General features: G+C 38.6%; 3 protein-coding genes and 1 long non-coding RNA gene across 4 annotated transcripts; 3 read left to right on the top strand and 1 right to left on the bottom strand.

Moving 5' to 3' along the window:
- Nucleotides 1–565: 565 nt before the first annotated feature.
- On the bottom strand, nucleotides 566–2,924 carry LOC103980545 (uncharacterized). Its single transcript, XM_009396981.3, has 5 exons — nucleotides 2,695–2,924; nucleotides 1,755–2,596; nucleotides 1,302–1,691; nucleotides 1,010–1,236; nucleotides 566–942 (listed from the first exon to the last, which is right to left on the bottom strand). The coding sequence occupies exons 1-5, from the start codon at nucleotides 2,778–2,780 to the stop codon at nucleotides 691–693; spliced, it is 1,797 nt and encodes a 598-aa protein (XP_009395256.3). The 5' UTR covers nucleotides 2,781–2,924; the 3' UTR covers nucleotides 566–690.
- Nucleotides 2,925–4,965: 2,041 nt separating this feature from the next.
- On the top strand, nucleotides 4,966–6,357 carry LOC135608861 (myb-related protein 306-like). The gene is made up of 3 exons (XM_065101912.1): nucleotides 4,966–5,237; nucleotides 5,323–5,452; nucleotides 5,518–6,357. The coding sequence occupies exons 1-3, from the start codon at nucleotides 5,108–5,110 to the stop codon at nucleotides 6,143–6,145; spliced, it is 888 nt and encodes a 295-aa protein (XP_064957984.1). The 5' UTR covers nucleotides 4,966–5,107; the 3' UTR covers nucleotides 6,146–6,357.
- Nucleotides 6,358–11,768: 5,411 nt separating this feature from the next.
- Nucleotides 11,769–17,654, top strand: LOC103980431 (NAP1-related protein 2). The gene is made up of 10 exons (XM_009396853.3): nucleotides 11,769–12,038; nucleotides 13,131–13,253; nucleotides 13,349–13,399; nucleotides 13,568–13,639; nucleotides 13,773–13,886; nucleotides 13,986–14,050; nucleotides 15,516–15,576; nucleotides 15,845–15,901; nucleotides 16,039–16,083; nucleotides 17,335–17,654. Exons 1-10 carry the CDS (start codon nucleotides 11,904–11,906, stop codon nucleotides 17,380–17,382), a joined length of 771 nt encoding a protein of 256 aa, XP_009395128.2. The 5' UTR covers nucleotides 11,769–11,903; the 3' UTR covers nucleotides 17,383–17,654.
- Nucleotides 17,655–20,477: 2,823 nt separating this feature from the next.
- LOC135608862 (uncharacterized) lies at nucleotides 20,478–21,295 on the top strand. The gene is made up of 2 exons (XR_010485634.1): nucleotides 20,478–20,604; nucleotides 20,736–21,295. It is a non-coding gene; the product is annotated as an uncharacterized LOC135608862 (long non-coding RNA).
- Nucleotides 21,296–21,632: the final 337 nt, after the last annotated feature.

The raw sequence follows: 21,632 nt of genomic DNA on the forward strand, positions 1-21,632 counted from the left end.
CTTTGCAATACTGATGGTTTTCCTCTTCTTTTATCTTTATCTTGAAGATGAACACATAGGAGGTGTCGAAGTATTCCATAGGCAGAGTGTTCCTCGTTTTACTCAAGTCTGCCTCCTGTCGAAAGATGTTGTGTTTCTCACTGGTTGCAAGGAGAGATCAAATAATGGCGGCAGCCAAGAACAATGGCATGTGAACCATGACCGTTCTATGTTCCTCACTGGTTGCATGGAGAGATCAAATAGGTTCACTGGCCACATCCGATGTCATGCGCTGCTATTAGTAGGCCCATGGCCACGAGGAGATTGAAGAGCTGTGATCTGTGTGAAGAATCTCACGCTCGCAGGAGGAGCACTTTTCTTTTCTTTTTCTTTTTCTAAGTTATAGCAGAGGAAGCTCAAGAAAAGTAATACTAGGAATTTGATAGAGCTCAATGGTGGGGAAACACCGATACATCTGATCCCCAATATATATATATATATATATATATATATATATATATATATATATAATTTCAGAAACAGCTTCTCGTTGTTGCTGCTGTTGGATTCACTAAGTTTGCAGAAAACCCTCGGCATAAATAGCTCATGTACAGAAGCAAACTGCATACATGATGAGATAGCTTGAAGATGGCAACAATGATGATTTATTGTAGTGTAAGAAGAATAATCGAGAAACAAACAACACCAGTATCAACATGGGAATAGCAAGAAGGAGGGTTCCCTGCAGATCCTTCTTTCTACAAACTTGATGTTGCTCAGTTTCCTGCGACACCAAACCAGTTGATCAGTCTTGACTTTGGACATCCGTAGCACTCTTCCTACCAACTTGAGGTCTACTTTAGAGAAGAAAAGGTCCTGATTCGATCTGTCTTCTTTTGGCTTCTTCAACTTGTTGATGATGCAATTCCCAGTTCCTAGCATCTCTCTCAGCTTCTTCTCTTTCTGCACAAGAAAACGAAGGATGTTAAGAGTTATTATTACAAGTGTTTGTCATGTCAACATGATCTACCTTGTGTAGATCAGATCGGACAACTTCCATGAGGTCAAAATCTGATGGATCTTGCAGTTCAGCATGAGATCCTATGAAGCCTCTGAGAATCCATGGAGTTGCATCCTCGTCTGCCTTGACAAATTCCCAGAAGATCCTCAGTGACTCCTTCATGATCTCTTCTATCGATTCACTTGTTATAACACAGTTGACTTTCTGTTGATCCTCCATCTTCTCTTCCAAATCCTCTGCAACAAAACTGACGCTCAATCCTTCCAGAAAAAGAAATAGGAAGAAACTTAGTGTCGCTTACCTCTGATCAAAGGCACTTGGAGAAGGTTTCGGAGAACACACCGATTTCGAACGAAATGTGCCAGCATTGGTCGTTGAAATGGCTTGTTCTCGAGAAACCTCTGAATGATGACTTGAAATTGTTGGAATTCTTCAGCCACTCGATTGTAGTAATGGTTTCCGCACGTATCAGACTCGAATAATTTCCGAGCTTTCTCATACTGCCATCTCAGGAACTCCCATGACAGGCATGTCTGCCCAACGTACAACATTTCCAAATCACTATGTATCTCTTTGATGAACTTCTCAGTTGGATCAGCGCTTAGTTTCTGACGGATCGACCGAAAGCTTTGGGAGAGAATGGATGAGCGAGGTTTCACTGATTTGAGAGGATCCTTCAGCTGAAGAAAGCCTGGAACAATTAACACGAGTTGTTAAGATTTGGATGGTTGATGGCAATGGATGAGCCGCTTACCTATTGCAAACATCTTCTGATAGTTGAAGACGTCAAGCTTCCTCATCCTCTCCCTGTAGCTCTTGTGTGACTTGTGTAGCTCGTCCACGGGATCCTCAAGCAGCAGCAAGCTCTTGTCGATCGTCGTCAGTGGCTTCAGATCATCGACCGTTTTGGGGCTCTCTGACTCCTCTACGATGGTCGGCAGACCGATGTCCCTCTCTCCTCGCAACTCCAACCTGAGCTGTTCTATCAGGCGCTGATGCTCCCAGAGATGATCCAACTCTTCGTCGTCCTCATCACCTGCGTCCTTCCACTGTGTTTCTGAGCAGGAGAGTGATCTTGAAGGATTGTTGCCACTGGAGATGTGGACTGCCTTATCCTCCAAACGTTCTTCTTCATGGATTGTTGAATCCTCTGCAGCATGTTCATGCCCATCGAAGTCTCTCTCCGACAAGAATCCATCAGAGTCTGCAACGAGTTCATGCACCGAGTAGCCGTCGCTAATGCTAAGGGAGTCGGAATCGGAACCGAAGCCCGAGAACTCCTCTGCTTCGAGCTCTCCTCCGGTCTCAGCTACAACCTCGTCGAACACATTGCTTGGCGATTTCCTGTGTGCAGCATCGCAACCAGCAGCCGCCGCACCAGAGTGCTTGCGATCTCCATCCGGCGAAAAGCTCGTTTCGGCTTCTGGCTCTTCCATGACGCCACTGGGAGTGCTCGTGCTCGTGTTCGTGCTCGAAGAAGATTCGCCCCCTCCGTCATCATCAATAACATGCGACGCAGGTTCTTCATTGTTGTCTTTCCGATGACTTGGGGCCAAGCTTGAGCTGGCGGACTCGCCTAACTTGTCTATCCTGCTTCTGCATGGCCACGAACGGAACAGCAAGCTCTCAGATCATAAAACAGGGATAATTAGCTTGAGCATCAACGAAGCAGTAGTTTCCGAGACTTATCTCACCTGAGAGCACGCTTGACTGTGAAGCCGATCAAAATGAGCAGTGAAATGAGGGTAAAACACCGGCAAGCGTGATCGAGGAGATCCATCCTTCCAACTCCCTGTTCATGGAACTGAGGTGGTGCACATGACCAACAGATAATATATGTGATTCACCCACCATTAACTCCGCTTCAAGCAAGCATCCGTAATCTTGTTATGCTCTGTACGATCTGCAGAACAAATGGACAATCTACCTATAACAACGGAATAATAAACATTAAAAGATCTCGAACGTGAACCCAAATGGAAGACATGAAGCTTGGGGTTGGAATACATGGTAATGGGAGGTCGAAGTCCCACCTAATGGATGTGATATGAGACACGAAAGTGAGGTTTCTCGGCAAGGGAGTTGCTTGCAATTTACCCAACTAGCTAGCCTGCGAGATCTCATGGTTTTTTGTGGTCTTCCTTGTGCTGCCAAGTGTTGCGAGGGAGAGAGAACTCAGGTGAATGGCTGACCAAGCCAATTGCAAGGGTAAATCCAAGCAAGCAGTCCTTCCATCTCTCTCTCTCTCTCTGCTATGTGAGAATGGTGTCAACATGATTCACCGGAAAACATTGAATTGATTTCATGTTACTCCAATCTTCAACATGAAATCAGTATCTATGTCAACATGAAATCAATAGTTTGTGCTTGATATATATAAAATGATAGGTAAACGATATCGTTCGGTATCTATGTTAGCGCCCGATAAACATCCATGCTAGCTTTCGATTTTTTTTAGAATAATTTTTTTCAAATATGATGGGATTATTTTTTAAAAATTATATATTCTATTTTCTAATCTTGAAAAAGCAATTAACATGAGCATCTTAAGGATGATATTATTATTATTATTATTGTATATCCTTTCGATATATGATTTTCAAACGAAATAGATTAAGCCTAATTAAACTAATTTTAATAAATGGAGCATGCAATCAATCAAATATGGAATTCACACCTTCCTAATTAATGTTGGATGAACATAATCATCATCGGTTAATAAGAACACACAAAAGTTACTATATCGGCCTAATTTGGATTGCAACTTGGATGAGTCTCTCATCAAATCCCACATGTCCAATCCAAGAAAACATGGAGGTATGTTCGATTGTATTCCAAGCATTTCAAGGATCATCAAGATCAGGTTGATGGTTCGAAAGCAACCTTCCAATCAAATCCATCGGTACATGCTTGTGTCTCAATTCATGCTTATAATTAGCACTCATCGTAAGAAATAATTTAGAAACCTTCCACATTTAATTTCATCCACATCAATCCAAATCTTAGACTGCGAATTGTTGCTGTAGCATCATTCCTCCCCTTCTTCTTTTTCTCAAACATTGCCTCGATAAACATACATATTTATATATTTATTTCATTTATTGTTTTCTAATCTACACCTTAATCGAGATAAATCCCAAAAGCAGTAATTGTGTGCGTGTGTTGACCGTCGAGAAATGCTTACGTGAGAGGAAATCGACTGAACATTTCGCATCTTCGACAAATGTCAATCGAGCAATCAACATGGCACAGATTGTGTGGATCATGAGAGGTAGGACCCAACCATTGTGTGGTGGGTAAATTAGTCTGTCAAAACACGAAACCATCGTCCGGAGAGAGAGAAATATAGTTAGTTGCATGATCGGACCAAACCGGACGGTCGAACCAAAAAAATTGATTCGTGTCGGAAAAATCAAAATAAACTGAAATAATTTTTTGGATAAGTCGTATGAATCGATCGATTTACGTCAAATCAATCCGATCTTAAATTTTTTTTTAAAGAAAAAACCATCTTAAAAAATTGATGGTTTTTTCTTTAAAAAAATATTAATAAAATCGATATGAAACAACCAATTTATTTCATAGCGAATCAAAAGATTCAAATCTGAAAGATGAAATTTTTTTCTCTAAACATTAAAATATTTGTTGGCTTTAGCATGAATGATCAATCAATTAACTATATGATTTATTTTATAAAATAAATATGATATCTTATAATTATTCTTACTAAATATTATTTATTTATGATATCTCTAACAACATTCAAAATCCGACCCGTCAGCGGAGAGCGAGGAAGACATGTTTGCCTTCGAATCGAAGCTACCAGGCGCAACCTCATTGAACGCTCGGTCTTTAGATATATATATATAGAGAGAGAGAGAGAGAGAGAGAGAGAGTACAGGACGGACGGATTCGTCACCTCGCTCTCCTTGCTGCCGCCCACCTTTGACTTCTTCCTCTCTCTTTCCTTTTGCCTGCATCTTCTGTTTCAAACGATGGCGGCGAGCAACTACTCTCATCAGGTCTCTTTTATATGAGAGACTTCCGAGTAGCAGTGCCTTGTGAACCTTGCACGCCTTTCTCTGCGGCTTCTGGGGAAGAGTTGCCATGGGAAGAACACCTTGCTGCGATAAAGGCGTGAAGAAGGGCCCCTGGACTCAAGAAGAGGACCTTGTCCTAGCCTCCTACGTCAAGGAGCACGGCCCCGGTAATTGGAGGGCTGTGCCTACCAACACCGGTGAGCTCCTCAAGATTTAGCATCGCGTACATGATTACTGTGATCTGTTCCTAATCACTGCTTATGTATCGGTTTCCGCGGGCAGGGTTGATGAGGTGCAGCAAGAGCTGTAGGCTCCGGTGGACTAATTACCTCAGGCCGGGCATCAAGCGTGGCAACTTCACAGATCAGGAGGAGAGGCTCATCGTCCATCTCCAAGCTCTTCTTGGCAACAGGTATCGACGTCCTCCTTCGCCTCATCGCGGATTGCAGTGGTTAATATGCGTCCGAGGGAGTGCAGGTGGGCAGCCATAGCTTCGTATCTGCCGGAGAGGACGGACAACGACATCAAGAACTACTGGAACACCCATCTGAAGAAGAAGCTGAGGAGGATTCAGGGAAGTGGAGACGGTGCGACGTCCAACGGTGGGCTCTCCAGATGCCCACCCGTCTCCAAGGACCAGTGGGAGAGGAGGGTACAGGCCGACATCCGCATGGCGAAGCAAGCCCTCACCGAGGCCTTGTCCTTGCAGAAGCCGAGCTGCCTCGGCGACCGGAATCCACAGAGTAGCGGCTTCTCGTTAACGGCACCGATCACTACCACCTACGCGTCGAGCACCGAGAACATCTCTCGGCTGCTACAAGGATGGATGAAGCAGTCGCCTGCCGCGGGAGCTGACATGGTGGCCGGAGGCGACTCGACCTCCACAGAGGGTTCGGCTACCGTAGCAAGCAACAATGGTGTGTCACCGGTGGGACTGCCGGACTCAGCGTTCAAGATCGAGACACCGACGCCGGAGGTATCGGAGCCGAACCTATTCCTAGGCGAGAACAGGGCGGCCATGGAAGCTCCAGTCTTTATCTCCTTGTTCGAGACTTGGCTCTTTGATGACAGTATGCCACTGGATGACGCGGCTGAGTTGTTATAGGAGGACCCTGAGATGAATTGATCCATCCCTTGATGTTTGAGCGGAAAGATAGCTCAACTCAAGGAGATTAAGGCGTAAATTCCGAAGAACAGCATAATGATGTCTGCTTTGGGAACTCGTCTTCCTCTTCTTACTACTACTGTAATGGAAGCTTTAGTTTGAATGGTGTAACTGCATAAAAAGATGAAGAACACTGATAGTAGATCATGTCATGTTGCTCTATGTTCTTTTTTGGTGGATTACTCCTTCACAAGGCTCCAAGATAGATAGGCAAGACGATAGACAGTCAATACAACAATACGCCTGACGTACGTCAAAGTTGGATACAACATCCAAATCACCATCACATCATACGGAGACTCGATCTCACGTGACAGTATTGACATAAATGAGCACGAATAGTTATCCCGTAATATTATAATGATATCCGGCAATTCAACATGATTGGTTATTTCACATAATAATAATAATAATAATAATAATAATAATAATAATAATAATAATAGCTCTCTAACTCCTACCGCAACCCAATGATGAGTCTTTAAGCCTATTTTTTAATAAATTAAAAATATATATATATATATATATATATATATATATATATATATATATACTTCATAATTCTTGAATCAATCTCCATAAGCATAGGAGAAAAAAATAATTAGTTTTACATGTCATCGGAGCTATCCTAAGTTTTACAAGTTAGGACGTATCCTATGTTGGATTACGGCGTCATTGTGGGTTTTAATTCACTGGATTACTCCATTATTTTGATCTTTGTGACTGATAACTGTTGGAGGACCATATGAATACTCTTAATGGCTTGGATATGTGTTCCTGTTAGACCCGGAGAAACACAAACCTAACAAAGAAAGCTCTACTCCTTGCATGGTCTGGAAAGCTCCACAAGTGAAGGCTCTTCATCCTTTCTTTCTCATGCAGATGAAGGTGTAAATGCTTCACTCTCATGGCTGCCATGACGTCCTTGGATATACAAACCTTCTTTTCACCTTTAATATAATATGTGTTGCCCTGTCCCCGTCATTGTGACAAGTGATGCCACCGATACAGATTATATAATAAATAATAAACCTTAATCCTAACTTATGAAGTAAACATAAAACAAAAAAAGAGAACCAGAAATAGAGAGAGAGAGAGAGAGAGAAAAGATTGATTCAACCTCCATCTTCATACATTTGACTTGAATGTGGTTCCTCCGAAATTTATTTTTATTTTTATTTTTGCATTTATGGGTCCTTTTTTCACTGTTTTATTGCTTCTTTTATTGGCTCGTGTGCTATAATATTTGATAGTTTGGTATTTAATTAGTATTGACGTATCCTTTTTAATTTACACAAACTGAGAAAAAGAACATTTTGATATTTCTTGCTGCCTGTTATTTAGGGTTCTATTCCCAAATATATATATATATATATAGTATTAATAATTATGTTGATGTCTTTGATAGGGAATATACAATTATCGGGACACTCATCATCCAAACGTCACATAAGACTCGTGGGAAAGAAAAAGCTAGATGACCTAATACACACTTGTTCACATGGTGATATTAGACTCAAAAGGAAGCTCATGTTGATTACCAATTGCCTCCCTATAAAATATTCATAAGAATATTCTCAATAGTTCAGAGCAACTCAAGTTAGTTATGAACTATCTCTCGTGTAAAATATTTACGGGAGTTTATGGGGCAACTCGAGATTATTACAAATCGCTTTCCTTACGAAATCTTTATATAATATTTTATCTCTTCAATGTCAAGTATAAAAAGATACCCTTAACTCCGAATAAAAAGGAGTGCACCACAAATCGAGAACTTAGATATGAATAAATTGATCTCGGGACTAATTTAAACATCAGAGAAATTGGTTCAGAAAACCTCTCCCGATTTCAATTTTTGTGCTAAGTGACAATTAGGGAGAATGCACTTTTCACCTCGGAGGACTCCGCACATGTGGATCACAGGAGTCTAGGAGATAACTTGGGACGATTACAAACCGCTTTTCTTACCGAATATTTATAGAATATTTCATCTCTTTAATGTCAAGTATAAAAACATACTCCTAACTCCAAGCAAAAAGGAGTGCACAAGTCAAGAATTTAGACCTAGATAAATTGATCTCGAGACTAATTTAAATATCAGAGAGAGATCGGTTCGAAAAGCCTATCTTAATTTTGATTTTTGTGTAAGTAACAACTAGAGAAAAAAAATACTTTTTCATCTGGAAGGACTCCACACATACGGATCAGGATCATACCGTGCAGACAAAAACATCAATTATATATTCCTCCAAACAAAGAAGCATACATATTATTTGGTTTGGTAGATCAGTAAAATAAGCTCCTAAAGATAAAACTATAACGAAATGACATTTGCTCGTGCTGATATGGTTGCATGCGTTAGGAATGTGGACCTTAGATGTCACACACTGGGCATTAAATTTATTCTGGTGTGAGTCCAACAGGACTAAATGAATAGTTAATTTGCCCGACAATTTCCGCAGCATAAAGTTCCACATCCTTCCATGATTCTCGGGTTTCCAGCTGACCAAACCAACCACGTACTTACACATCACGTATTATTGTTGGAAATAATAAACTCAATTTGATCGTGTTTGGTTTATGTTGTTTATACTTTGATTGTGCCATTTATATCACGTGTAATACTACTGATGGTATCAGTCTCGTATACCGATATGGACGACCGAACACCGAAGCAGCAACACGTATTCGACACCCCGTCACCCGACAATACTATTCGACGGTACGGTGCGGTGAGCTTTCGTATTCGTATTCGTATTCGTATTCGTATTCGTATTCGTATTCGTATTCGTATTCGACAACACGAAGCAGCCATAATGAAAGTATAAATAAGCGATCATGGATTCCAATTACAGAAATACTCAATGCTATTCGTATAGGCGATCACGAACTAAATCGATTGCATTGTGACACAACACTCACTATGTAACTGATGAAAAGAATAGAAGATAAGAACAATTACTAAAGAAGCTTTATTGAAGAAGTGAAAAATACTTCAATACATTAACATGTTCCCTCTCGAAAGGATTTTCCTCAACAGAATAGAGAATTTTTCTCAACGGAATAAAAAGATTTCCTATCATTCTTCTATCAGTAACATCTCTGGAGTACTCGAGATGGATAAATGTGGCTCGGACCGTACAGTACAGTACACAGCTTGGGAATGAAGAGTATCTTCTTCATCGCAACGCGCTTAGACGACTCCGCTTACGAGTTACATGAAACTTTAAGAAATTAATTCGTAGTAAATAAAAATGAATGATAGTGCTCATTTTATCTCTCTCTTCTTTTTTATTTGCTTGTTAGATATAATAAGTTTCACGAGTCATTAATCGATTTCACTCTTAAAAACATATGAGGAATTTTTATTTTTATAATTTTGTGCGGTTCAATTTTTAGAATCCTACAAGAGTAATTTGACAAAACACTTTTGTTTCTGTTTTTTTTTTACTTGTGCAACTCAAAATAATTTTTAGTTTTTGTTTCTTTGCGTCCCAAAATGCTTTACCAATATCTAATAATATTAGACATAAATAATCCATGCGACATCCATCAAATGCACCACGTAAAAATAGAAAATACAGTCTCTTTTTTTTTTTGGTGTCATTAAATACAGTAGTCTCTTTGGATACGCCCCTCAAACAACAAAACGAAATATCTATGTGTGCTAAAATTCTTGGCCGACAAGTGCAGACAACAAAGAGGTTGTTGTTGGTCAATTTTATTGTTGATATACGTTTAACCACACATAAATAGTCTATTTAAGGTCCACCGAATGCAACTAGAGAACCTATGAGGAGCTGACATTGTTGTTCAACAGTCATTGATGTCCGTCATAAATTGGGGTTGGAAAAGAAAATGACTTGTTCTAGCATCGGCATAAATCGTCCAACTTGGCACTATGGATGATGCATCTTTTATACTACCTCCTAAAGAAAGATTAAAAATCTATTTTTTAGTTTTGTATTTATTTTATATCGTTGAGATAATAATATTAGGATGGATGATCCAAGTTACTAGAAAAGATTAAAAAAAAAACAGTATATGATTTCATTCCCGAGCCACCGATTATAGTTTAAGATAATATAGACATACGCTAATGTAACCTTATAAATATTATGACTAGAAGATGGGATACAATTACTATAACAATACAAAGATTAGTTGATGAAAGCCTAAAAGTGTTTTCATTCGTAAATAATTAAAATATGCTAATTATAAACAGTGAGAGATATATGAAGATTCAAAAATAGATTTCTATTATAAATATTTAAATATTTATTTAAGAATGTATGAATATCTGATATGTGATCATGGGTGTTGTAATATAGAAAATAAAATGATATGATTATTATTATTATTATAGTTCCAGAAGAGGTAGATGGCTGTCTAAAAAGATGACCTTACTAGAAAGGGTTCATATCGATCGCATGAGATATGCTCAAATTGTCTAATTCCAAGAAATTTGATAGAGGTACACATGCCTATTGGTTCCACGTAAAGATTCGTCACTATAACATGTTGAAATGTGTCATGCCATTTTTCACCAACACTAATTAGAATGCTTTTATGGAGAAAAATAACTGTTAGCATTACTCGGTGCAAGAAAATTAGTGCTGAGAATTTGAAGTAAAGGCTATCAAAGATGGAGAAATCAATAATTTTCCTTTCAAATGTCTTAAATTATTCTTTTGTTATGTCCTTTTTGGAGACTATATTATGGGCAAAATTGTGTGAAAAATCTAAGTTTTCAAGCAGCACAAAACAACAACTCCTTTCTCATAAGCACAACCCTCTTATTATTATTACTAGGTGCTCAATTAGTTCATTGGTTTATATCTCTGTAAAATTTAGCCAATTGATTGAAGTTATTTTTTTTCTTCTTTTTTTTATAGAAAACTTGCAATATTTTTTTTAATAAAGTAATGCATATATATATATATATATATATATATATATATATATATATAAAATAAAGTAATGAATTAACCATAATTTTTGTGTGACTTCTCATGGACTCTTTTGGGCTTGATTGTGACATCCAAGCCCAACATCCCAATACGATATATGCATAATTTTTATTACTATTCACTATCATTATGAAAAGTTTTCTTTTATCTTTTTTTTTTTAAATGAGTCACTATTTCCTTTTGAACAATTATCATTTTCCGCAAACCCTCATGAAAGTTTACAAATGCATACATACATACATACATACATATATAATATTTGCAAATACACCATAGAAAAAAAAAAAAAGTAATGTAGTAACCAATAGAAGAATCATCATCATCATCATCATCATTATCATTATCATTATAATGAGGCATGCTGGCCGTCCATCCAACGGCTACAGAGGCTGATGCTCCCTTAGGGTTAGGGTTTTAAATATCTCCCGCTGCCTCTCCACCCCTGGGGACTCAGTCGCCATCCCTCACACGATCTCCACCGTCAGACTCTTCCGGACCCACTCTTCGGACGGTTAGGATGAGCCGTGCCAGTGGTTTCTTCACCCAAGGTGCGTGACGGGAAACTCCAGTAAGCTGCGACCTGGGGCCGTATAAATAGACAGAGACACGGCGGGGATGGAGGGAGTTTGGTGTCGCTTCCGGTGGGCATTGTAGGTTGCTTCTCCGTGCCGAGCAGGGAAAGAAAAAGGGATTCAGCGTTAGGGTTTAGGCGCGTCGGCGGTTAGGAGATGGTGGCCGACAAGGGGAAGAAATCGAAGGTCGCGGAGCCCGGAGCCGAGGGGACGGAACCCGAGCAGCACATCGATGGTGAGCTCGTCCTTTCCATCGAGAAGCTCCAGGAGATCCAAGACGAGCTCGAGAGGGTAACGCTTTCTTTTGCAAAGGAAAAGGAAGAAAAAATATATATCTTTTATTCTTTTTATCCCTTTCCATTCAAACCATTTCAGTTATCACATAATTCGATTCTCTGGAATTATGTGATGCCTTTTTCTTCTAATTTTTTGTCCTTGTGTTGTCTTGCTTCGTGCCTCTTATTGTTCAAAGTAGAGAGCTTTTTGGACGGTACGTTGTGTTGGCTACTTTTGGTTGATTGTGCCGTTCAAACTCCCGGACGGATTCCTCGCTTTGATCTCTATATGAGTAATTAAACGCACTGATATCTTTGGATGGGGGATTATGTATCGTGTTTCTGTTTCATTTCACTCGCAATTTGCGTCGTGTTATGATTCTCGATAGATGGATGAGGGTTTGTCATTTGGTTTGGGTGTTTTCTTGTTTCTGGCATGTCACTGTTAGGAAATTATTAGTTCCTGTGAAGGCTTTCTTGATTCCTCCAAACTTGTGGTCAACATGATACTGATTCTTGTTGTTAAATGTTTACAAATATTGTAATTTTCAGTTGAGAATCAGTTATCAAGTTTCAGTATGATGCTTAACCGTGCAGAGAAGTTGCTAGAGAAAGAAAAAGAAAAAGAGAACTATAAGGAAAATAGAGGTAACTATGAAACATTGATTTTTTGAAAGGACATGTTACAGAAACTAGAATGCTGATAAAGATATCTTTGAGGTTTTACCTCTGATAAAGATATGATGACCGGAGGTTTTGCTTTTTAGTTCAGAATTCCTGTGGCGTCTTACCTTCCTGGGAATGCACAATATTTTGTATTCTTCCTTGTGTATGCCTTTTGTATTCGTTCGTTGTTTTTTTTTTTTTTGCTGATTATCATCATTGAGTAGGTATTGCAAAGAACCTGCAAATTTGGCAGTATATTAGTATAGCATGTCATCACATGTCAACTGCTGGTTGTATCTTGGGCATTCATCCTTCTTTGTATTGTTTACTTATCGTGACATTCTTGTTCCAAAGTATAATTTGTTTGTTTGTTTTTTTTTTTTTTTTGGCTACATGTGTTTGACTTATTCCGACCATATGACAGTTAAAATTGTTCTTATAGGTCAATGAGGAAGCAAGTGATAAAGTTTTTGAAGTGGAACAGAAATACAATGAGATACGCAGACCTGTGTTTGTCAGGCGGGCTGAAATTATCCAACATATCCCTGACTTTTGGTTAACTGCGGTATGTAACTTTTTATTTCTTTAATCATGGGTGTGGATGTTCATTTTGAGGCATCTCATTTGACTTATCTTTTCTTTGTTCCTGATGATATGCAGTTCTTGAGTCATCCTGCTCTTGGTGATCTACTAACTGAGAAGGACCAAGAGGTACATAAGCTGCTAGTAATGAAGGATGCCAAATATAGCTAAGTTGAATAATGTTTTTTCACATTACATCTTGTGACTTAGTCTGAATTCAATGGATCTAAATTTATGAATTTGTTTAAATTTTAATAGTGTGTTGTTTCTGAAATCTAGCATTCCTCGTTAATGTAGATTTTCAAGTTCTTGCATTCATTAGATGTCGAAGATTTTAAGGATGTGAAGACAGGCTATTCAATTACATTTGTGAGTTGTTGAACACTTAATAGCGCGCCCCGCCCCCCCCCCCCCTCTGTTTTTTTTTTTTTTTTTTTTTTTTGCAGTTTTTGGCTTCTATTTTGCATTTATGTTTAATTGAATTTGTTTCTGCAAGTTGTAGAACTTCTCCAATAACCCATACTTTGAGGACACAAAACTGACAAAGACATATTCATTCAATGATGAAGGAACAACCAATGTAACTGGTACAACAATTAAGTGGAAGGATGGCATGGTAAGAAAAAAAAAAAATTCTTGTTTGCACCAAGCATTTCCTTGCTAATATTTTTTATTCAGGTTGCAGTTATAATTTCTTATGCCATCATATTTGTAGGAACATATTGCCAATGGTGATGCTCATGAGAAGAAGGGGAACAAGCGACCCTTTGCTGAGGAGAGGTTAATATTGTTCCTCACTATTTTTTCTGCAGAACATTTGTCTGTTAACAAATGTTGCATCATTGAGTAATTAGCTTTTTTGTGATACTTGTGTTACTAATGCTAATTTTTATCATTATTGAGTTTTAGAATTTTAAAATTCTGTTGCTTAGAAATTAATGTTAATGTAGCTTTCTACTCTCAGATCAGGTACAATTTGTAAAGATTTCTTATTTGCAAGTACTAATTTGTCTATCAACACCAGAAAGCCGAATTTCGTCAAAGCTTCATTTGGTTGATTGCTTTATATTTGGAAGAGTCACACTATGTTATACCTTCTTAATACCTTAATTGAATGTGAATTGATTTGGCAATTGAGCATGTTTGTAAGCATAACCAAAGTCTAACATGCTTATTCTAAGATAAAAAAATTTAGAGAACCCTAAATCAGAGTTTAATTTCCCTTATTTTCATGCTTTTCGTAGTTATTCTATATCTGAAGTGTTTGATACTAGCATGTTGCTAGTTCATCCATCTTATCCGATTTGATTTTGTTGTATTCTACAGGCCATAGTGGTTGACTTTCTCTTGTGTGGTATCACTGGGTTGGCATTTTTGGTCGTTGTCATGCCCTGACACGTGCCACTTGCATGCCTGAACATATTTTTTTATCATAAGTATACATAGAACTCACAAGCACCCTGCTGAATGTCAATATGCCACAGCATGACATTACTGGCCAGCAATCACAGTTCTTGCTTGTAAATTATAGTAGTTTCTGACTGAAGCCAGTTTTTAACTCTTTATCTTGTTGTAGTGTTCATGTGAAGGGGCATTTTAAACTTGGGTGATGACAAGCATTCATGATGGTATTTCAGTTCCTTTTGGTTAATTCATATCCTACTGGTTATAAATAAGTTTCGAAAGAGGGTTTTACTGAATGGAGCTTTATACAAGCTATTGCAATAAAAGCCTAGTATTGGATGAATATAAGCAAATGTGACTACCTAATTAGCATTTCTTCGTGTTTCCACCCCAAATTTTTGGTTGAAAATCATTGGGGGAATAACTGTCCTTAGCTATGAGATGATTTTATAGCCTGCCTAACTGGACATCATTATGTTGACTGAAATATGGTTCTAAAAGTCATATAATTAGTTACTTAAATTATATGGTTCTAAAAGTCATATAATATGGTATTGCAACTTAAAGTGACATTTTTCCAAGTGGCATGGTGAAAAAATGCACATGATAACTTAGTTTTAATTGCATGATAGTTTAAAATCACAAGATCAACCTATGCAACAGTCATAAGATGTTGAGATGCACTTCAACTTTTTGATGTTTCTTTGAGGAATCTTATTATATAATACCAACTAAGTTTGCATCAATGAATTGGCATCATTGATGAACTCAATCTTTAGATTTCAACTTTTATCTATGGCTTCGTAGCCTAATTGATCAGTTTGCCCCCTTCTCAATACAGTTTCTTCAGTTGGTTCAGTGAAAATCAGCAAAAGGACTTCTCAGAAGGAGTTATGGATGAGGTAATGTTTTTTTTTTTTTTTTTCTTCGAACTTATAATGGTTCTTGCTTTGTTTTTTTTGTAACTGAAAGTTGGATGTTGAGGATGATTCAAAGTGAATGTGATTTGATATTACTAGTTGTGGACATTTGTTCATTTTCCTATTTGAAATTTAATTAAACTATCTTATTCAAAGAGCGCAACAACTACTAAATAGAAACAGCTTTGGAGCTCCATGTGATGTAAGATCTTTTCTTGTGCAATATATCTTCTAACAATTGCAGATGCAGGTGGCCGAGATAATCAAGGAGGACTTGTGGCCCAATCCTTTAAAATACTTTAACAATGTATGTTTTCCTAGCTAACTTGTTTCTACTCTTCCTCTCTATTCTTTCTCTGCTCCTCGCTTGGAAATTTTACATATCGTCCATTTGAATTGGAATTTCTTTTTGATTCTTCAAACTTTTCTATTTTATTGGTACAGGAAGCTGATGAGGAGGATTTTGATGGAGATGAAGACGATGACGAGGTATGTTCTCCTTTTTAACAACTCATGCCAGCTAGCACTTGTATTTTATTGGTGCAAGTGCATATTTTTTTGTTTGATGTTTAATTTTAAGTGTAAGGAAGCTAGCCTCTGAGGTTTACCCTTTTGATCTTGTAATCATCAGGACATGAAAATGAATTTTCTAGAGTTCAAATTTACATTTAAGATTTCATAAGAACCAATTTTCATTTGGTCAGATTGTCTTAACAGGTTTCTAAAGCAGATTTTATTTGTAAAATGTGTAATGATTTATGTAGTCCCATTGTCGTAACAGACATCTAATGGCAGATTGTTTGGAGGTATCATAATCTTGTAAAATAAACTCAAAAGTCATAATGTCCTTATCAAGGTCCATTAAATTATTCAATCATTCTTTACTATTTGACATGTACAACATGTGGGGTAATCATGGTGATTCTGCATCGTGAAAAGCATATGTATTGTGCCATGGTAGCTTTCGCTAGGTAATCGATTAATTTACACATCCATAGAGCATTCATGTCATGGTCCCAATTGAAATCATGTGTGCTTTGCTGTAGTTGATCTTTGTGTAGATGTTATAGTCCACATCCTGAGTGAAACTATTCTGGTATTATCATAGGCAAATATCATCTGAATTGATCATATATAGTCAAATATGATCAGTTTTGGTGAAATCTAGTGTAGAAATACTTGAAATCGACCCAAATTCTGAAACTAAACTCCCAGATCACTTTGTTTAAATTGCCTATTTTGCCGAGTAGTGGATTTGAAGCAGATTGATTTTTCAAGCCTATCAGGTGTTAACTTACAAAGTTCTAGGTATATCTTTCCACCATGATTATAGTTTGTCATGACTTACAATCTTAACTAGCTGAGCAATGAGATTAAGCATGGCGAGTGTTGCAATTTTTCTTTTGATTTCAATTGAAATGAATAAGGTGAATATTCTACTTTTTGCAGTCAGAATGCATCCACATAATAATGTTTACATATCTGCCGCCATCCATGCTTCAAATTCATGTTTCCCAAGCACAAGACAATCTGTATAAGATTGGAATTGATGCTGGCCGACATCTTATGATGTTCAGCACTTGCACAAGACCTCCATTTGTCCAATGAATTATTTCTCGGGCAGAGAACAGTTGCATTTTTTCTTATCCACTTTTCTAGCTCAAGCTTATATATGGTGGAGCTTCCGTTTCTATTTCTACGAACCATTAGTGGCCTAATTATTCCTTTTTCTTGTCAAAGGAAACTGATGAGGATGGTGAGCCCGAGGACGATGAAGATGAAGAATGAGATCCAAGCTGAAACCAACTCTAGTTGTGTGCACTTTGGCTTCTACAACTCTCTCATAGGACAAGCAGGTGGAGGCTTATAGGTAGTGAAGAGGTGGAATGCTTTCTAGCTGTAGTCGCTTGAAGGATTATAGTATGAGGTCAAGAATTGTACTGGTAGCTGTCACTCATATTCAACTCAACTCTCTTAGGACCCATGATTTTTGTAGCAATTTCACATGATATTTTTCTTAATCTGTTATATCTAATTATTGGATGAACCGTTTGATATAATGTTTCTGACAGGCTTTGGATCTAAGAGAAAGCACCCCAATGCTACTTTTGTTAGGAGGCTGTGATATGAACCTTTTAGATTAATTATCCTCTTGTGGTTCATTAATTATTCCATTTTCAAGCCCTTAATTGATTGGTTGTAACGAAAATATTACTGTGATGTGATGGTGGTTCATTTGATTTATTCATCTTGCATTGATTGATTGGTTGAATTTTCATCCTATGAATTATCACACAATAAAATATATTTGATTTGCTATCCCACTGGCTTTATTTTGTTTCGAGGATTTGAAACAATTTGTTGGATTGGCAAATGTGCCTCAACCACTAATATCAATCAAATATTTTAGGATGCCTTCTTCATCCCTTACTACTAACTAGATAGATGTAGGTTTTGGATCATATGGTGGGTGGCGCACGCATGTCAATATGCATATATGGATGCATGAGGTAATCGCTGCACAAACAGAGAGATCATCGGCAGCAGAACATGTGATGTCCCACTGTGTCACGCTGGTGAAAGCAGACCCACTTGTGCATCCATGCATGGGGTTTTGTTGGGTGTCTTCCTCAGACAACTTCCTTTGGATACCAAGCAGCAAAAGATCACCAGTGACTCCTTTATGGAAACGACAGCTTGGATCTGATACACACACACACAGAGATAGAGAGAGATATATATATATATATATATATATATATATATATATATATATGGTAAACTCCAATGGCAGTCCACCACCTGCACTGAGCTTGTAGCAGTGACATGGTGATTCAAAGGACACCATTGATATTCCTCCTCCCTCCCTCCCACCCAACTGCAGTCCCGAGTGGTACCTCCCCCCCCTGCTGCTGTTCCCCCCCGCCCACCGAGACTGTTTGCTTTCCATTATGTTGGCACGGTTGTTTCATTGTATTGGGGTACCAACTCGAGCATTCATGCGTTTCATTGTATTATGGAGTTGTCGAGGGGGAGAAGTGGGCTCCCAAAAGATGTGCAAAGTAAGGTTACACATATACATAAGCTACAGTTTCTGAATCTATCACAACTGCTGCAGCATCAGCTACAATGCTCTCTCTCTCTCTCTCTCTCTCTCTCTCTCTCTCTCACACACACACACACACATACATTGTAGAAAAGAAGAAGAAAACATAGACATTGGGAAGAAGGACATTGCTGATGTCAGTGCTTCCATCTGAAAAAAAATATATATATTCAAGGGTTAAGGGATGAAGACCAAGTGTTGATTCCATGTGAGGTTGTAAACACTCTGTCGAATGCATCATCACTAGTCTAAATATTTTAGTATAAAATGATTTCAAAAGGTCAAAAAGGTTAGATATATTAGCACCAGATTAATAATTTAATTATTGCTCATTGCTTGAAACTGTTTTTTAGAGATTTGCACTTCTTTTCGAGTCCACGATACATACACACTCGAGTTTTTGTTGTAGCTGCAGCAGCAGCAGATGATACTCATACTCATTACGAGAGCTGCAACAAAAGGATACAGAAATCAATGCTACAGTTCTTAGCCAATAAAAGAAAGTACTGGTAAAGCTGGAAACTGCTGCGAGCTTTCTGCTTACCGATGTACTCTTTACCTACGCTGCATGCATCCAACTTAGCTTCCACCTCAACCTAATGTCGTCGTCGTATGGCCCTCATACTCCTAACTACATACATTCGCAAGACATGCAAATAAATTATTCGGGTGAGATGATGATGCTGTAACGCCTGAACAATTTAATTGCTTTTTTAGATAGATTCCTGATCATCATGTCATTAGAATACTCCACGTTGATCCATCCGAGTTAAGATTTTTTGGGATCCAACCTCTTTTTTTTTTTTTTTTTAATCGAATGAACACAGATGAAATCATATCGATTTTTTTTTAAATGTCCTGATTATTTACGATCAATTCATTCCTTCTTCTTCTTCTTCTCTTTCTCTAGCAAAAGATCAAAACTTCATATATGTTCAAATCCTATCGAAAAGATTCACCAGAGAAATAAAATAAGAAGTGTTTTCTTTTACGGATGATCAAAACTTCTTCCGCCTTCAAATCTTACGGAAAGGCCCAACCAAAAATTAGATTTTTTTTGTTTGTTTGTTTCTTTTGTCCTTTCGAAGCGATCAGAAAATAAAGATTATATCTGCTTCGTTTTGAAATCATGTCCATCATCATTATATCTGCTTCGTTTTCCATCACCATCATATCTGCTTTGTCACTCCCTCCCAGCCAGCCATCCATCCATCGATGTCCATATGGTTTCCTCCTTCCTTCCTTCCTTCCTTCCTTCTCCAAACTCATCCGCTGCCTGCCTTTGTAATGATAGCAACTCGAGGCCTTTTGATTACCCCAACAGTCTATGACCTGCAAACTCGCTTTAGACAAAGAAAAGCAAAAGGAGACACAGCCGAGTGCCACGTCCTTTCCTGTTGCATGCTGCTGACTTCCAACTTCTCCACCTCTCAGATTCCCTCCTCGGTCACGTAGGATGATGACCTCACTTTCTTTTCATTCGTTCCAAATAAGCATATTAACTAACTCCTCCAATATTAGTCAGATGATAATAATAATAATAAAGGTAAATTTTTTTTATATTTGTCATGCCAAATTATTTTAGACAGATGATTGGTTTTTTTTCTTCTTTTTTACTGCTAATCAACCTAGACAGAAGATTAAGATAGATAGATAGATAGATGTAGTGCAAATGGATACCCTCTAAAATTGGTATTAAAGATTTCCTAAATTAATCTAATTTTACTTAAATAAGAGACGTGATTACAAATATCACAACGCAAGGTAAGGTTTGTGGGTGACGGCAGGCAGGCAGGCAGTGTGGGTTTCAGGAACAGGAATGGGTGGGAGGCCCCACCGCAGCTGAACCCCCAACGCTTTACAGCCAAACCAAGGGTGGCCTGACATCCTCACCTTTAATTCTGGTTCGTGTAGCAACAACATTGGACGGCTGGCAAACTCCACCCCTTCCCCCCTTCCCCTTTCCCCTTCCCGCTGAGGTGCCCTGCAATTATGTCGCTCTAACATGCCCTTGTCTCCTCCATTTTGGTTGTAGCATCAGCAGCAGCAGCAGCAGCAGCACCAGCACCGGCCACTAAAGACTCGCGGCCAGCGGCACCAGGCCACGATCGCGTTCGCCTCACAGCCAACTCAACTCCCCAAAGGTGTTTGTCGAAATGCCTCTCCGCCCCCCCAAAACGGCACTCTGCAGCTTTGTCTGGAGCCTCCCTCCCTCCCTCCAAGCCCATTCCCCTTCGCAGCTTCTTCCCACCATGCTCTATTATGACTAGAGGAAAAGAATGAAAGAGGAGTGTGTTTAACATTTCGATCCAGGTTTCCTACGAGAGAGAGAGAGAGAGAGAGAGAGGGTCGGGCTACAATCTGATGGTCATGGGGAAGAATTGAATCCTCAAACCCCAATCGCCTCAAAGATCACGCATGTTGAACATGATTTAGATGCCCAAAATATATTACGGTTTGCAAGTTCATCGACTTAATACAATAAAAGCATTCGGGCATACAACAAACGTCACAAAGCTTGGTTTGGTATTTCTGTAGAATTAATCAACTACACGTTTATGGAATGCCATCAAAGCTTTTCTTCTTTGGACTCCACACGATGTATACATCAGAATGTATGAAGCATATATTGTTTTTTTTTTTTTTTTTTGTGTATGCCCACATACAATACATGTAATGTGATACCGTATATTTCGGGCTACGATCAAGTCAGCAAGAGAAGCACTCCCACGCATCGAGCCAACAGCCATATCAAGACATCGCTCGGCATGTCCTGTCCCGGTAAGCTCGGGACAACGTTGCATGTCGCCATTCCGGACGTCTCGGGACGGTGATCACACAAAAGTACCATTTCACCCCTCGAGGATCGATCGTCACGTCAAACCCGCGTACGATCGACCCTCATATAGTAGTATAAAAATACATGGCCGAC

The sequence above is a fragment of the Musa acuminata genome, chromosome BXJ2-4 (assembly GCF_036884655.1).
Source record: "Musa acuminata AAA Group cultivar baxijiao chromosome BXJ2-4, Cavendish_Baxijiao_AAA, whole genome shotgun sequence".
NCBI lineage: Eukaryota > Viridiplantae > Streptophyta > Magnoliopsida > Zingiberales > Musaceae > Musa > Musa acuminata.

What these genes read in the sequence shown, in the direction of transcription:
- LOC103980545 (XM_009396981.3), bottom strand. Translation starts at nt 2,780, where the DNA reads ATGGATCTCCTCGATCACGCTTGCCGGTGTTTTACCCTCATTTCACTG. An exon ending in ACAGTCAAGCGTGCTCTCAG is followed by an intron (nt 2,597 to 2,694) that starts GTGAGATAAGTC and finishes GTGGCCATGCAG; the next exon opens with AAGCAGGATAGACAAGTTAG. An exon ending in CCAAGTGCCTTTGATCAGAG is followed by an intron (nt 1,237 to 1,301) that starts GTAAGCGACACT and finishes GTTTTGTTGCAG; the next exon opens with AGGATTTGGAAGAGAAGATG.
- LOC103980431 (XM_009396853.3), top strand. Translation starts at nt 11,904, where the DNA reads ATGGTGGCCGACAAGGGGAAGAAATCGAAGGTCGCGGAGCCCGGAGCC. An exon ending in CTGACTTTTGGTTAACTGCG is followed by an intron (nt 13,254 to 13,348) that starts GTATGTAACTTT and finishes GATGATATGCAG; the next exon opens with TTCTTGAGTCATCCTGCTCT. An exon ending in CGACCCTTTGCTGAGGAGAG is followed by an intron (nt 14,051 to 15,515) that starts GTTAATATTGTT and finishes TTCTCAATACAG; the next exon opens with TTTCTTCAGTTGGTTCAGTG.
- LOC135608861 (XM_065101912.1), top strand. Translation starts at nt 5,108, where the DNA reads ATGGGAAGAACACCTTGCTGCGATAAAGGCGTGAAGAAGGGCCCCTGG. An exon ending in GGCTGTGCCTACCAACACCG is followed by an intron (nt 5,238 to 5,322) that starts GTGAGCTCCTCA and finishes TTCCGCGGGCAG; the next exon opens with GGTTGATGAGGTGCAGCAAG. An exon ending in CAAGCTCTTCTTGGCAACAG is followed by an intron (nt 5,453 to 5,517) that starts GTATCGACGTCC and finishes GAGGGAGTGCAG; the next exon opens with GTGGGCAGCCATAGCTTCGT.